The 15,191-nt window shown below is 39.2% G+C and overlaps 1 protein-coding gene across 2 annotated transcripts; it reads right to left on the bottom strand.

Annotated features, from left to right (window-relative positions):
* Window positions 1-22: 22 nt before the first annotated feature.
* LOC6524360 (syntaxin-4) lies at window positions 23-9,995 on the bottom strand. 2 transcript variants are annotated; one of them, XM_002100182.4, is made up of 8 exons: window positions 4,387-4,562; window positions 4,019-4,214; window positions 3,146-3,379; window positions 2,524-2,617; window positions 2,213-2,455; window positions 2,059-2,132; window positions 325-573; window positions 23-261 (listed from the first exon to the last, which is right to left on the bottom strand). In XM_002100182.4, exons 2-8 carry the CDS (start codon window positions 4,049-4,051, stop codon window positions 190-192), a joined length of 999 nt encoding a protein of 332 aa, XP_002100218.1. In that variant the 5' UTR covers window positions 4,052-4,214; window positions 4,387-4,562; the 3' UTR covers window positions 23-189. The 2 variants fall into 2 exon arrangements, with proteins under 2 accessions (XP_002100218.1, XP_039229185.1); XM_039373251.2 differs by lacking the exons at window positions 4,019-4,214; window positions 4,387-4,562 and adding an exon at window positions 9,870-9,995.
* Window positions 9,996-15,191: the final 5,196 nt, after the last annotated feature.

Below are 15,191 nucleotides of genomic sequence, written 5' to 3'. Positions count from 1 at the left end.
GTAAAGTACAAAAACAACATGATTCAGCCAACTTTTAGTTTAATGGCACTCGTATAGGAAATATTTGTACTAAGGATTTTAATAACATGAGCGCGTTCCAATAATTACAAAGTCTTGTTGTTTTTAAGTTTATTTTGCTTAAATGTAACTCTTAAAAATATGCAAAAAAAAAAAAGGGTCTCACGTACATCACAAATAAATACCAACAAGGAGTAATACTAACAAAATGGCTGCCAGTATCACGATGAGCATTATCTTTTTCTGCAAATAAAGGGGAAATATCGCTTAGAACCCAAATCTTTCGGGGATCCCCAGTCTGCCCACCTTGCGCGCCTTTTTTTGGTGCTGCTCCGCCTGGTCCAGCTCGTCGGCACCCTTGTCCACGTGGAGCGTGGCCTGCTGGGCGTGGAACTCCACCCTCTGGATCACCTCGCTCTGCTCCATCACCAAGGTTTGGATGCGCATGAACAGGGCGTGGACCTCTTCGATGGACTTCTCCAGGCGGCGCAGCTCGTTGAATCGGTCCATCATTTCGCGCAGTGTCTGCCGCTCCTTCTCCGTCTCCTGCAGAAACTAAAAGTCCCAAATTATTTATTAGCTAATAATAAACACATGTAACCATTTATAAGCGTATGTAGTCCATATTATTGCGAATCCTAAGCAACACTTTTAATCTGAATTTTAAGTGGTAAAATAATGTGTTTATTAACAGAGAATGTTAATAAATAAACGGGAATAAGTTCATGTAGTACTGATTTACCGTTTGTCCTTGATCGTTTACTTTGCATGTCTCCCTCTTCCAGTTTTCGCCGCGAGCATCGAAAAGCGCACGTGATTTTATTGCGCACCGCGAAATGAAGTTTTTTGAATTTAATGTTGTTTAGATTGTGAAAAATGTTGTTAATTGAATAAAGGCGATTACCGGTCGTGTGAAAAGCAGCGTTTGTTCCTATTTCTTCCTAAATTCGCGGTAGATTTGCGTTTTCACTCGCGCGCAAAATATGTTTGTATGTATAGCATCTGCATGTAACATCCATGTTGGCGTATGTATGTTTGTGTGCAAGTGTGTGTATTCCGCCAAAAGATCAATTTTTTTTTCTTATATTTTTTTATGGTGAACCAGTGATTGTGAAAATATATTCTAAATATTAGAGCGTATCCAATATTAATATGCAGAGCCTAACTATACATCTCATGTTTTAATCTATTTAATAAATTGTATTACAGAAATAATGCTTTTAATTACATTACTCGAAAATTAACAGAGGATGTAAAAACAACAGTGTGGAACAAAGAGAGTGAGCTTTACCGTTAGTCCTTGATCGTTCTCTGTTCCAGTCTTCCTCTTTCCTTTTTCTTTGCGATCATCGATAAACACACGTGTTTTTTAACTGCGCGCCGCGAAATTAAGTTTATTGAATTTAGCATTGTTTAAAAAGTGAAAATTGTTATTTATTCGTTACAAGTGTTTACCGGCATTGCGATGCGAAGCGTTCAGAAGTTTCTCTTTCTTAATTCGCGGTAATTTTGCGTTTTCAATCGCGCGTGAAATATGTTTGTATGTATAGCAAGTGCATGTTAACATACATATGTATGTAGGTATAGCAAGTGCATATTAACATACATATGTATGTATGTAGCTGTTTGTGTTTTACACCAAATGAGCTTCAGTGTTATTTTTTCCTTTTTTTTTTGTGTGGTGTACCAGTGTTAAAAAAGTGGCAATAGTGGTTATATTCTCTTATCCCTCAGTTTGTTTTAATATTTTTTTTCTGTGTAAGGCTGTGCTAAAATAAATATTAAAGTGATCCTCTCGCAAATCGAAAACGTGATAGTCAATTAAATGGATAACACCGAGGTGAGTTGAGCTCAGCTAAGTTCTATGTACAATATTTAATAGGTATAGCCAAATCGCTTTTAATTTCATACGAAATGCTAGACGTATTAAATATATACATACATACATGAATGAATTTTAAGGAAATTTTAATATTCCCAGTGATAAGGAATAATATCGGACAGAAGACTTGGTTGTTTGTATCAAGATTTGTTACTCACATTATCCACAAAGAGTTTGGTTGTCTTGTTCTCGATGAGTAACTCGATTTCTTGTTCGCTGGCTTCAGAATTAACTGAAAAGTAAATGGTAACGAAATTCTTAAATAAATTAACTTAATAGTTGGGGAAGTATTTAGTTTTGTATTACACTTACTGATTTTTGTATGCAGTCTCAGATTCTTTTTGACCTTGGTCTCGTAGTTCTGCAGGAATAGCTCGTTTTTGTGCCAGAGATTGATGAAAGTCTGGTGGAGTCCATAGAAAAGGGTTCTTTTCATCCTTGCCTCCAAGCTGTAATCGTTTTCCGCCGGCAGATTCGCCTTGAAGTCATTGAATCGCGTCATTAGCTGATTGCCCAGCCTCAGGTTTTTGCTGTGAAGTTCATCCATCTCGTTCTCTGCGAATTGCGATTATACCGCGATAAAGTATGTTGAAATATTCAGAACTTTAGGTTTAAATGCTCACCGTTAAAAGTTCGCAGATTGACGGTTTGGGCCATGCGGTTCATCGCCTCCAAGTTGGCGGCTATCTGTGCGAGTTGTTGGCGAATCTCCGTGTACTAAAAAGGATACCATAAAAATCTATTAATATTGTATATTCACTTCCATTGCAAAGTTAATTAAATTCTTTAAAAGGATGCAGTGCTTGTTTTACTTTGCGAGAGCTTCTCCGTTTGTTTACATTAAGACAACTTCCCTTCTCTTCAGCGCTCTCTTAACCACAAACGTACTTAATGAGAAAAGGTTTTTTCTGGACTTATCACGAGTTTTCGCGCTACGCCGGCAGCGATTGAGTAATACAGCTGATTCATAAGCGCACACAGGCATGTGTAAATCTTAACAAAATATGGGTTTCCCCTCTCTGGCTCTCTGATCTTGTATTTCCATTGAGGGAAACGTTTAACTATTTGGCTGGGTTTTAGCTTCGCTAAGTATTAATAGCTTTCAAAATATGTATATATTTTTAAAGTTAAAGGTTTAAAATGCCACTTCTAGCACTATTCATTTTCCATTAATTAATTCGACATCGAGATTATCATTGGAGCGTCGGTTACACATCACGTATTTCGTTCGATGCTTAAACTCACCGGATTGAGTATGTCGTCCACATTCGATCCATGGTGCGACATCTTGGAGCTGGACCGATCCTTGGGTTCGCTGCTGTTGTTGTTGTTGCTACTGTGGGAGTTTTGGCTGACGACACTGTAGCTATTATTGTTCCCGCCGGTGTTGCCGATGATGAACTCCGTGGTTCCACTGTACACGTTCAAAAGCAGTGAACCGTTCGACGACGAGTTCGACGAGTTCGTGCTCAATGAGCGCTGGAATTAAGACAGCAAAAATGTACAAAAAATTAAAAAGGTCCATGCGATCCTAACGAACTGCAGCGAAAAACTGAGAAACTGCGAAAAACTCAATAGAAACTACCAACTTTGGTTGAGTTTATTTACGTTTGTGTGTTGTTCACAATCTGGCGCGGTGTAAATGAACAATAAAAATGACTTCGGTACTGAAACTCACTTAGTGCTAAAAGTTTTGTCCGGGGAATCGCGGGGTTGCCCCATAAGTGTGATGTGTGGCCACATTATCGTCGTTATCTCTGGCCGATCTGATAAATGCCATAGAGAACCACCACACCACACCCACCCCCCAACCGTCTTCCTAGCCAACCGAGTCGAAATAGTGCCAAAAGCGCTCACAAAAGTGTGAGAGATTGGGCCAATTGTAAGGAAGGGGGCAGCACCTTGGTCAGAAAGTGTTGAGACTTGGCGGCAATGAAGTTTGATTACGACTACCTCTCACCGAGAAGAGTAGATGCATTTTCCTAGCAAATGCGTTTATAACTTTAACTGTTTTATTCTTATTACGGTTTGAGTGCTGCCAAACCACTGTGCTTCAAACTAATTAGCAGTTACCTCATCCCAACCTCCCAACCACCCACGTTTCTTATATTTTCTTACCTGCAAAAGCTCAGGCAGTCGATCTTTTCCCATTTCCGCAACTTGGACTGCCTTTGGTTTGAATTATTTTGTGCCAGTTACTTTACTTTAATTGATAATCCACGACTCCAAAATATCCACTTTGTATCCTTTTCAGCAGGTTCTGAGCTTTGTTCTGAGTTGGTTCTGAGTTTGTTGTTGTCGTTGCCTCCAACAGCTGTTCGCGAATGGGAAAATTAGATTGAGAGCGCGGAAGAGAGCGAAACCTGCTATCAAAGCTTATCAGCGCGCAAGTTTTTGATAAGAGCCGCCTAAATATTTACCGCTTGCCCTTCGAAAAGCGACAGGGCGGGGTGGAAATTTAGAGAGAGAGAGCGGGAGATTATCACCTATCACATATTTGCCATTTATTTGCGGCTATTTTCTCTCTTCCACGCTCTTTCGTTGCACACACACAAATAATGGAATATTGAAAAACCCGCCTTGCAGTATTTTTATTTTAAAATGTAACATGTATTTTCACATTTCATTTGATATATTGAAAATCCATTCCTTTGTCTTCACCGTGCCGCATACGTTTTCGAACTGAAAAAATGACGCCGGCACAAAAACGCAGAGCCTCCCAGTCGCGCCGAGATTTCTTTCAATTCAAAAAGATTAAAGACGGCAAACACTTTGGCTACAGCGTGGGCCAAAATAGTAGGCATTTATATATGGGTATATATTTTAGTTTGGGTAACTTGAAGTTTAAATTAGTTGTGAAAAATTCAAAAATGTAAATTTTATGCAGCAATAGAATTTGGATTTATATGTACGTGTATTTCCAAACAGGTGCAGGTATTTGATTTCTTGAACGCAAGTGTATTTGATACGTTTATGTGCTTTAGCTGGAGAGCGATAAAGATGGAGACTCGTACTACATTTATTGTAGTTAGTAGCGATCTACATTTTTGCTGGCTCCGAATAAAATGAATAAATCGTCTTTTGCTACCGAAATGAAAACTGGTTAGGCGGCGGGGAAAAATGTGTTAATTGTTTTTATTATTATTTCTACTCGGTTGTATGGTAAATATTTCTACATTGCTCTGCCGCTTTTTGCTCTGTTGCTGCAGCACTTTTCACGCTCCATGTCGCTGTTCAATTGAAATAAAAGACCGAGTAAGAGAAATAAACCTGCGACGAGAACGTTCAAAAGTCACTTGCGCTAATTAGTTGAACTTTTTTCTATTGCTGGCTTTGTACTGTGCCTCCATATGCATTTGCAGGGTATCAGCGGGTCGGACTTATGTAGGTCAAGGGTGTATATATTGTCAAATTTTGTATTCTCCAACTTTTTTCAATTAAGAGTTTAGTTACTGGTATGAAGTACAAAAGGTAAATTGTGTAAATTTAACTTTTTGTTTTCTTAAAATCAACGTTTCATTTTCATCATCATGTCTACTTGTATGTATAGTTCTTAAATACTCTCAGGTTGTTTCTTTGATCGATTGTTTCGAATTTATTTCACATAATAAATTAATTACTGGGTAGTTACGTGGTGTACCCACTTTATTTTAGCAGTTCCTGCGGTTGCAAAACGAAGCTTATGAACTGCCCTCAACTACGTCAACAACAATAACAATAAAAATAAAACCATCAACACCAGACAGTTGCGAATTTCCATTTCTCATTTGGTTCGCAATTCTTCTCAAGTTGCCATGCCATTTAAAGAGACGGCAAAAAAGAATAGTGTCGCGAATTTTTCGCTCTCTAATGATTCTACAAAAAGAGTACGTATACGTGATATACTGATACTTTGAATTGAACTGCATGTAGCGCCATAAGGTTAAAGCTTTTGAATCAATCTGGAAATACAATGTGTCATATGTGAATTCGTGAATACGCTTTAATATACCGGCATTCTGAATTTGTATTAATAAACTTATTACTTTTTTTTTCGACTTGCTCATGCTAAGTCATATTATTTAAATAAGTTCGTTTTGTGGCTCTTCGATGGAATTTGAACCACCAATCGCTTATCAGATACATTCGAAAGGTTTTGTGAATTCCAAGTGTCATTTCTCGTATTTCCCATCTGATTAATTGACGATTTCTTGCTAACACGTTATTAAAAGGCATTCAATTGCTCGAAAGTCGTGAATCCGCCTTTATGTACAAATGAACGTATACAACTCTGACTTAATGGAGATATTGTACACTTTTGTATTGTAAAGTTACAAAAAAAAAACTGTTTAACAAAGCAAAACACAATTTAGGTGGAGTGGCTATACAAAGCAGTTTATTTTTATCAATCCATAGAAGTCATTGAGTTTAGGTAATGAGATTACAAAAAAGACTAATTTCTTGTTTTTTTTCCTTATTCGCATTGTAAACTTTTAATTTGTTTCAGCTTATAATATGCTTATCGTTGTGACATTTATTTATTCATTAATTTTTATAATGCCATTTTTTGGCAAAACAGCAACATATTTCCTGAGTTTAACACCCGCTTTCCATATTTTTCGATTGCTTTCCCATAAACAAGTAGGTCTGAAAAGGGGAGATATTGCTATAGGCATTCCAAGTTTATTGTCCCGGTTTTTGTTAGTTTTCTTGGCTCTCGCGCTTTCCTTTGTTTACAATTTATTTTGTCATGTGTCGAAAATTGCAAATTTATGAGTTTTTGATGAGTCTTTTTGTGCGTTGTCCCCACCTTAGTTACCACTTCTGTTGTTATTTTTGTTTGTTTTTATTTGGGTCAGAGGCTCACGCACAAAACGAGAAATGAAAACTCGTGGAAAGCGCTAGCGGAGCTGGGGAAAAGCGATAGCTTTGGGAAAATCAACTGGGGCGGTGGGGCTAGCAAGTGTGTGCGCTTTTTGACTTTTGATTAAATTCGCACTCGTCAAAAGAGAAAAAAATGGGGGCAAAAGCTACAAAAAATATGATAAATAATTAAACCCTTGCCAAAAGAATGAGACCTGCCGATTTCCTGTAATATCAATATCTTTAATTTTATATTAATTTCCGGCCAATCGGTCCAAAACTTTCACACTTTTATTAAGAAAATTATTTTGTATTTATAAATTAAATTTGTACTACAGAATTACCGGGTTAATATGTATTTCGATATACCCGTGATGCGTGGTTCCCATACCCAAATTGGCAGAGGAAAATATCCAAATATTTCACGTGCCAAAAACAACTGTAGACAAATTGCTTTTAAAGCCTTTAAGGCAAGCTGCAAGTGCAGGGCGATGGAGAAAAGGATGAGAAGGTTGATCCGCACCAATTTAAATACGCGCCCAAAACTATGCAACGAAATTTCATATTTCTCTCTTCCATTTGCATAAAAGTCACACCAACGCAACCAAAAAACCAGAAACCAAAAAAAGTCCCCTTTCCCATTTTCATTGTGGTTCTTGTTCGGTTTTTTTTCCAATGCAAATTTTTGACTAGTTGCGGTCAGGATAAGTGTTCGGTTTCGATGGTTCACAGAGAAGGGTCCTTCACGTGGGGCGTGCACCACATCGTAATGTGAATTATTCATTTGTTTATGCTCTTAGTTTGTGTTTTAATTAAACTTGTTGGATGTCTGGGGCGGCTTTGGCTTATATTCATATATAGGTGGGTGGGTGGCTGAAATTCTCTAGGGAGAATACGCCCCACGGGGCGTATGAGTGATGCACAATTTGATGGTATCTTTTTACTGCCAAGTCGCTATTGTGCCAAAGATTGTCTTTTGTATTAAATAACTAATTATTGTGTGCTTAGCACTCGCAGTGTTTGTTAGGTGTATAGACCCATGTTTAGTAATATTTAATAGCTGATAGCTTCAAACTTTAGGGTCGGGTCTCCAAAAAAGGCATAAAACCCAGAAAAGGCAATGAAAATTGCCAAGTCGCATTATTTATCGTATACGCATCGGGGAGTATGGCGAGCACACACACACAAACACACTTAAATGCACACATAGACACATATTTATACACACACACCCACATGCAGAGATAGAGCAGAAGGGGGCAAAACAAAATGGCGCTGCATTCATAATGGCGGTTGGTGGTTCGGTCGCTTCCTGTCGTCGTTCCGTCGACGCTCCGGTTCTTCTTGTCGCAGCGGATGCTTGGCATTTATTGCAGGCGACAATATTTTGCTTTGCCCTGCATCCTCTCAGCGCCTTAGCAACGCCCACCGCCCCGCCTTTTTGTCATACACCGAGAACAATGGGTTACAGAATGGATTACAACAATCCGTCAACAATGAAACCAAAAAAATACGCACAAACTTTAAACCAAACCCTATTCCCGAAATTTATAGATCTTGTATCCTAACCGTTTATACCGGTTATATACCTGCATCTCCTTTAAAACTATTAAAGTTTTTGAGATTTTGTACGAAACACAGTAAAATCGTTTTCTTCCACTGCAGCCTTCTTGTGTGCATCCTGCTTTTTGCCCTGTCATCGTCAGCAGGCGATAGAAGCTCGCTGAGAGCCAAGGAAATTTTTACTCCTATTTGTTTATAATAAAGTCACAAAAGGACAACAAAGCACTCTTCGCCGATAGGATGCGAGAAGGTGATGAACGGGGACAGGAAGTGACACGTTCCACAAAGCCGATGGGTGAAGATTCCGTTATGGGTAGCAAGAAGACCAAAAATAAATTAAAGGTGCGTTAAATCAAAAGCATTCGGAGGTTATTCCTGAAGAATTAGGTCTAATTTGTAAAAAACCAACAACGAGAAATTAATTCATAAGCTCTAGCTCATAAAAAAAAGCTAAAGAAAACCCGGAAAAATGAATTTTCTTTGAGCAACGAAAATTCAATTTCATGCAGCATAAATAGGTGTCTCTAATCTCCTTCGTTCGTTTTCTATTAGAGTTTATTTATTCGTTTACAAGGCTATATTCACGGTATCCTCGAGCCAAGTTGATTGTATAAAGCAAAACTATAGCCGAGGATACAGCAAAGTAAACAACTTACTTTGTAATCAGAGCCCAGGATTGGGTGCTGCAAGAACATGTTGTCCTGATGCTGCCACACTTAACCCCCACTAACAAGGCCAACACGTCTTTCAACTCAATGCCCTCTCCAGCACCTTCCCTTGATTCTTCTCTATTTTGCCGGCTGGTCCACCAATTGTCCTGTCCGAAGACAAATTTCATTCTTAGTCCTTGCCGCAGCCAAAGGATTTGTCAAAGCATATGAAGAGACTAAAACTTGTTAAGTGAAATCTCTTTTATTTTGCCTTATTCGCCGGAGAAAATCACTCGCATATGGAGAGGAAAATGCTGGAAAATGCATTTAAGGAAATGGACAAAAAGGAGGAGAAGGCGAAGCATTTCGCAGGCCGGCTTAAAAATTGAAGAGCATCCGACGAATTTGCCGCAGATTTCGAATGCTGTGATGAAAATACTTTTTTTTTTTATTTATTTATTAAGTGAAGAATCCGTACATCATAATATTGTATCTTAACATCACAGGGGAGAAATATTCTAGGGGTAACCAAACACTATATACAAATTAGTGAAGTAGGAGCATATATGAAAATACTGATATTATATTAATAATCGCAAAAAAAAGGGAAAACGATTTTTAGCAACAATTCAATATTAACGATTGATATTTTTTGTATAACTTGGCTAAAAATGGTCCTAATTACGAATACTAACCAACCAAACCACTTTTTGAACAACTTTGTTAAAAAATATTTTTTGGCCAAATTTTCGCATTTTTTGTCACCAAAAATTACAAAAAATTAAATTTTTTTTTGAAAGAGCAGTTTAATTGGAAATTTAATTACGAACTCAACGAGGCATGACATTCCATATTTAAACCAATATTACGAGAATATATAATTTAATAAACTACCTTCTAAGTGTGGAACATACCTGGTCAGGTCCATGATGCACTCCATCCAGAGTGACGACGGGATACCCACATGGCTTCTGGAACCACAATCACACACACCGACACACAAACTACTACTTTTCCTATCACATCATAACTTCCGGTCAACAGATGTATGAGCTGTCAGAGCTGCTATCCCATGAGGATTGAGTCAGAACTGATTGAGAATTGCAAGTATTGGTGGACGAAATTTTATTTTACATTACATTAATTATGTAAAATTATGTAAATTACAATGTCGAAAAAATAACTTTTGATATGTTTAATGTTTTGCGTTGTTACCTATGTTTCAATGTTGAAAAATTCATTGTTGCACATTTAATGTTGCATGTTCCATGTTGTAAATTCAATGTTCAAAATTAAATGTTGCACATTCAGTGTTGCAAATTTAATGTTGGAAGTTTAATGTTGCAAATTCAATATTGCAATGAAATGAATAAATGTATGCAATGTTGGTTCGACCATTATGACGCACGACATTAATCATTCCTAGCGGACTTTCCACTATCTATTCAATGCATTTGAGTCCCAGACCGCAACCGACCGCAAACTGGGTGTAAAGTGTGTCATAAAGGGCCATGGTTCCCTAACTCTCCCTTTACTCGCCTTTCCAGGATCCTACTCTGTTCTCTGTAACCCAACTCTTTGATGATTACCGCCTTGTATCACTAGGACAACTGCTGAGCGAGCAAAATCAAATTGTATTGCTTTTCAGTTGACGGCTCTTTATCACCCTTTACCACCCCATAAAGCCCTTTACAAACCCCCAGCAGGCCATCCTCTACACAGTAGAAATATTTGTATATTTATGTATATTTTAATTCAAGAGCAATTTAAATTCACTGTGTCCGAGAAATCTTTGTTCCTTGCAATACTGTAGGAATAGTTGACTCTACTGAATATGTGCTGCTTCTTTCATCCAGAGTTTGTTTCAGTGCACTTAATAAGACGACTCCTGTTACCACACAACGTGCGTTTTGGGGCTACATTGATTGTGGGATTCGATTTGGCCAAACGCGGGCAATTACATCAATTATTTCGATAATTATCAATGGCAGCCGGCCCACAAATTAATTGTGGCCAGCTCTTCTATCATTTCGCCTGTGTTCGCAGTGGAATCGTATCCTTGAAGTGAAGCGAATCTCTTGAATGTCCCGCCAAGCTAACAACAAAAGCAACAAAAAGCGCTGCCTACTTTTCGGCGTCACTCGATTTGGGTGGATATTTTAGGGTGGACCTCGTAGTAGCCTCGTAGATTGAGTGTAAACCTATTAGAGAAATTGCCAACTAAATGGACCCCTAAGCACAAACACAAGAACAAAAAACACACATACACACCCAAGCACCTGATCTGGGTCAATTCAATTACTGTGAAACGCGAGGGCAGATCAAAAACTTTGCGCGATATTTTAATACTTGTAACGCAAATCAAAAAAAGAACTGCCCACTTGGAAATTAAACCTTTGTAGTTTCTTAATATCTAGTATACATTTGGCAGTTCATTTAAAAACGACCCGACAGATTTTTAGGGAATTCCTAAATAATAAAGGGCCAAAAACCACTGGGACCACCCGTGTTCGCTATGATTTGGCTGCAGTGTAATTTAAGACATATCCCCCACTTTGTGGCTGTAAATATTTAATATATTTCCAGGGCCATTCCCGTAAAGCTTTCACCTTAGTATCTAACCTTTCTGCGGGGCAAAGTCCCCACGTTCTAACGGCAATTGGCATAAAAATAAAGCTAAGTCCTCGAATTTCCTGGACTAGCATTATTATTGTTATTAAATTTTACTGTCTTTAACTGTTGCTGCGGGTGCCAGACAAATTAGGGGAAGCCGGCGGATACGTGTGGGTGTGTAAGGTCCTGTTCGCAGGACCTCCACCGCTCTACGCACAATGTTTTAATGTTGTGTTTGTGTGCTCATCAATATTTATTGCGGTTTTCGACTACGTGAGCCGCACACAATCAGCGCAGCTCCACCTTTCGGCCTCAACATTTGTGCAAATATTTTTATTATGCCCGATGCCTGTTCCTTAAAAATAAAACGGATACAATTTCAAATGTACCCAGGAATTTCTAAGAAAGTAATATATAATAAATACCAAATGCATATTATTGCAGTAATGTTTGTCTAGAAGTTGAGAAGTTTAAGGCGCGTACAATAGGTTATATTGTATCATATATACCCATGCATCCAGTTACCCATTTTTCTAGAGTATGTTGTTCGTCGAGTACACGGTTTCTTAAGCACTTAAATTTACTTACTTTATTTGTTGTTATCGTTGCGGGACGTTGGGCCAAGTACGCCAGCCGAGTCTAACCCCTGAAATATTGCCGAGGCGTGGGCGAAAAACAATGAGCAACTGGGGGCGGTTAATTGCGGTGGAAGGGGTCGTGGCACTTGCTAAACCAGGCCCTTATTTACTATTCAAAAAACTTATATTACTTCAAAGTAGTTGCAAGAGTTGCTGCCAGTTGTTATGCTGATTTAACGCTTTATTTGCGAATAAATAGAAGAAAAGATTATTGGTTATTAAGTCATTTCCCTCGCTTTTCATATTTCAACGACCACATCTCGAGAACGATTTAGAAGCACGCAGCCCAAAAGCAGCTAACAGTGTTATTGCTTAATAGAATATCGGCATAATATGTTGGACAATTAGTTAAAGCTGATTAGGAGGGGACTAGAAGGTATTAATTGATAATTGGTACCCTTTATGGGCTACGTTGCTTAAATCTGAGGCTCCGTGGCTACTGGGCCGCCTCATCCCTCATCACTAATCCCTCCGTGGACTGAGTCCTTAACATTATTCGCATCCATCTTTCCATCGAGTTGGTCACGCGAACGGACACAAACAAATGTGGCGCATTAAATGCAAATGGCTCTTGTCCCACCTGAGGCAACCCGTGTCCGTCGAGGTCCGTGGGACTCCCCTGCACTCCTGTCTCCGATACCCGAGCACCCAGCAAGTCCTCGACTCTACAATTTCCCTCCAGCTGGGGATTTTGCTAATTAAACTCAAATCGCTATAGTTCACAGCGTGTTAGGCCGAGCAAATTGATTTGAACAACATGAACAGGGGTTTCGGATGCCAGAGGGAATTTTCTGTTGCACACTGGAAATCGGTTTAAAAATGATGTTTTATTATAATCTATAGTTTTCATTCCAAGTTCTACTTGGAACTACTTGTAAAAATTGAAATTCAAAGGTAGTAACTTTGAATTAACGAAAGTGTCATGTAAATCTATGTGTTATTAGGATCAGCAGTAAAATTATATTTAAAATCCTGAACCCAATAAAGGGTATCTCATTTTTTGCGGAAGTGTATTACTCGCATTACAGCTAATTAATTCGTTGGCCGCTTGGTTAATTAAAGGCGATGGACCATGGAAACCGAAGTGGATTCCGCAGCTGATGAGGTGGCTTTCCTTGGAGTGCCGTGCCACACCTTCTGCTGCACGCCTCCTCACCTGTCCATTAACTGTTGCATTTGTAATTCAATAAACGCAATAAATGCAATTTGTCAAGAAAGTTTTCTGCGGCACAGGAAAGACAACAAGGTATTTAAAAATAAAAAGTGCCCTTTGAGTGCAAGTAAATCAAATCATCTTTTGCAAGCCACACACACATTTTTTAAACATAAATTAAACTATGAAGGAAAGATTGTGTGATTTGAAAATAAAGCTGAACCAAATGCGGTTTGTTACTAAAATCGTTGTTCGTTTCCACTTATTTTCAAAGTGTATTTTAACGACAGTCGGGTGAAAAGGGGGCTGCGGAATGGACGGTTCCACTGGCTTTGTTCATTTGCAGTCGGTGGTCATAAATCGCCGGGCAACGCGGCGTATGAGTTACGGAACCTGGTCGTCCGAGAAGCGGAGAGCTGGGAGCTCAGAGCCCATGCCCAGGGAGCGCATCCTTCAAGGATCCCGCCGTCGCGTCAGCAATTTTTCATGCATTTAACAATGGGATGAGGTCACCGCCAAGATGCAGATGCAGTTGGGAGCGGACTTGGCATTGACACCTCCTGCCGCATTCTGTCCGCTGCCATTCACTCGCTCATCCAGTCAGTCACTCAGTCACCCATTCAGTTGCTCATCCAGTCAGTCAGCTGGCCATTCATCCATTGCCTAGATTGATGGACTAATACCCTGTGAAAAAGACTTAAGCTTCAGGCCAAGCCTGCTTTTCATCGCTTGGAATAATTGAAAAGTCTATTTTATAAGACAATTGTATTACATATAACATAATTATATATAATTAACAATATTTGTGGACTAAAAAAAGAAAAGTGGATTCTCAAGTCGTCTGCGTAGACTTTCCCTGCCATATTGTTTTCCACTTAGCTTTATGCAATGGCTTGACAAGTGCGGAAAAGCTACGGCCATTATGGCTTAATTAAGTTTTGCTATACTAATTGAAACTTGCCCTTGCCTTGACACCTTACTGTCTCCTTTTACCCGTTTTTCGTTTGTTTCTCACACATTTTTCACCCATTTTCCCAGCTCCCCAGCTTTGGATCCTCCATCAGCGAGTCAACCACATTCACGTGCCTCGGCAGTTTATCTTCCCACATTTGTCCTTTGTTCCTTCATTTTGTTTGGCCGGGCCAAAGGACACGCCGCCTCGGTGCCCTTGTCACCGACTCTTTCGCTCCACCTAGACCCCCCCCCCCCCACACCCCTCCTCCCTTTCTCTCTGTTGTTTCCCTTTTGTTGGCTTTTTGATTGGAACAAATGCTTTTCTAATCTCAGCTGGAAGATTGCCTTCTTCGAGCATTTCTTCATCTCGCTTTGCTCCTCCTTCGATATTTCTCATTTCGTTTTGTCGCCTATTTGTCATTGCATTTTCCTTGCACATTTTCCCACAGGCAACACCCCAGAAATCCCCTCTCACCGCCACATACACTCACACACATACACAGATGAAAGGACATAGATGTCAACACCCACATCTGCTGCAGGCCATCTTCAATAGCTTTTCTCCTTGTCTAGAATAGATGCACTCTGAAAAACCAAAAGCTACTTGTGTTTCTAGAAAATATTTCACATTGCACTTCACATGTGATTTTGTTTGAATTTGTTGATATAATAATAAAACATTATTAATTTGTAAATATTTCGGTAAGCAGGCAAGTTTATATTTGAGTATTTCACAGAGTAAAGCTCCAAACTGGTTTTTCTCTGTAGAGATGAAGATATGATTGGGGAGAGAGGGCAGCGATGTGGAGCATTGCATTTAATGGCCAGCTGTGTCCAGCATATTTTTGGGGGCCAAGGGGGGAAAGTCTATGTATCCG

This window comes from Drosophila yakuba, chromosome X, assembly GCF_016746365.2.
Source record: "Drosophila yakuba strain Tai18E2 chromosome X, Prin_Dyak_Tai18E2_2.1, whole genome shotgun sequence".
In the NCBI taxonomy this organism is placed as follows: domain Eukaryota; kingdom Metazoa; phylum Arthropoda; class Insecta; order Diptera; family Drosophilidae; genus Drosophila; species Drosophila yakuba.
Note: the sequence above shows the minus strand (reverse complement) of the source record. Positions and strands in the feature narration are given on the sequence as shown.

Bases quoted from the DNA above. Each gene is read 5' to 3' on its own strand.
- LOC6524360 (XM_002100182.4), bottom strand. From the start codon at position 4,051: ATGGGAAAAGATCGACTGCCTGAGCTTTTGCAG. The intron at 3,380-4,018 runs GTAAGAAAATAT...TCTTAATTCCAG, and splicing joins GACTGCCTGAGCTTTTGCAG to CGCTCATTGAGCACGAACTC. The intron at 2,133-2,212 runs GTAAGTGTAATA...TTTACTTTTCAG, and splicing joins GAGACTGCATACAAAAATCA to TTAATTCTGAAGCCAGCGAA.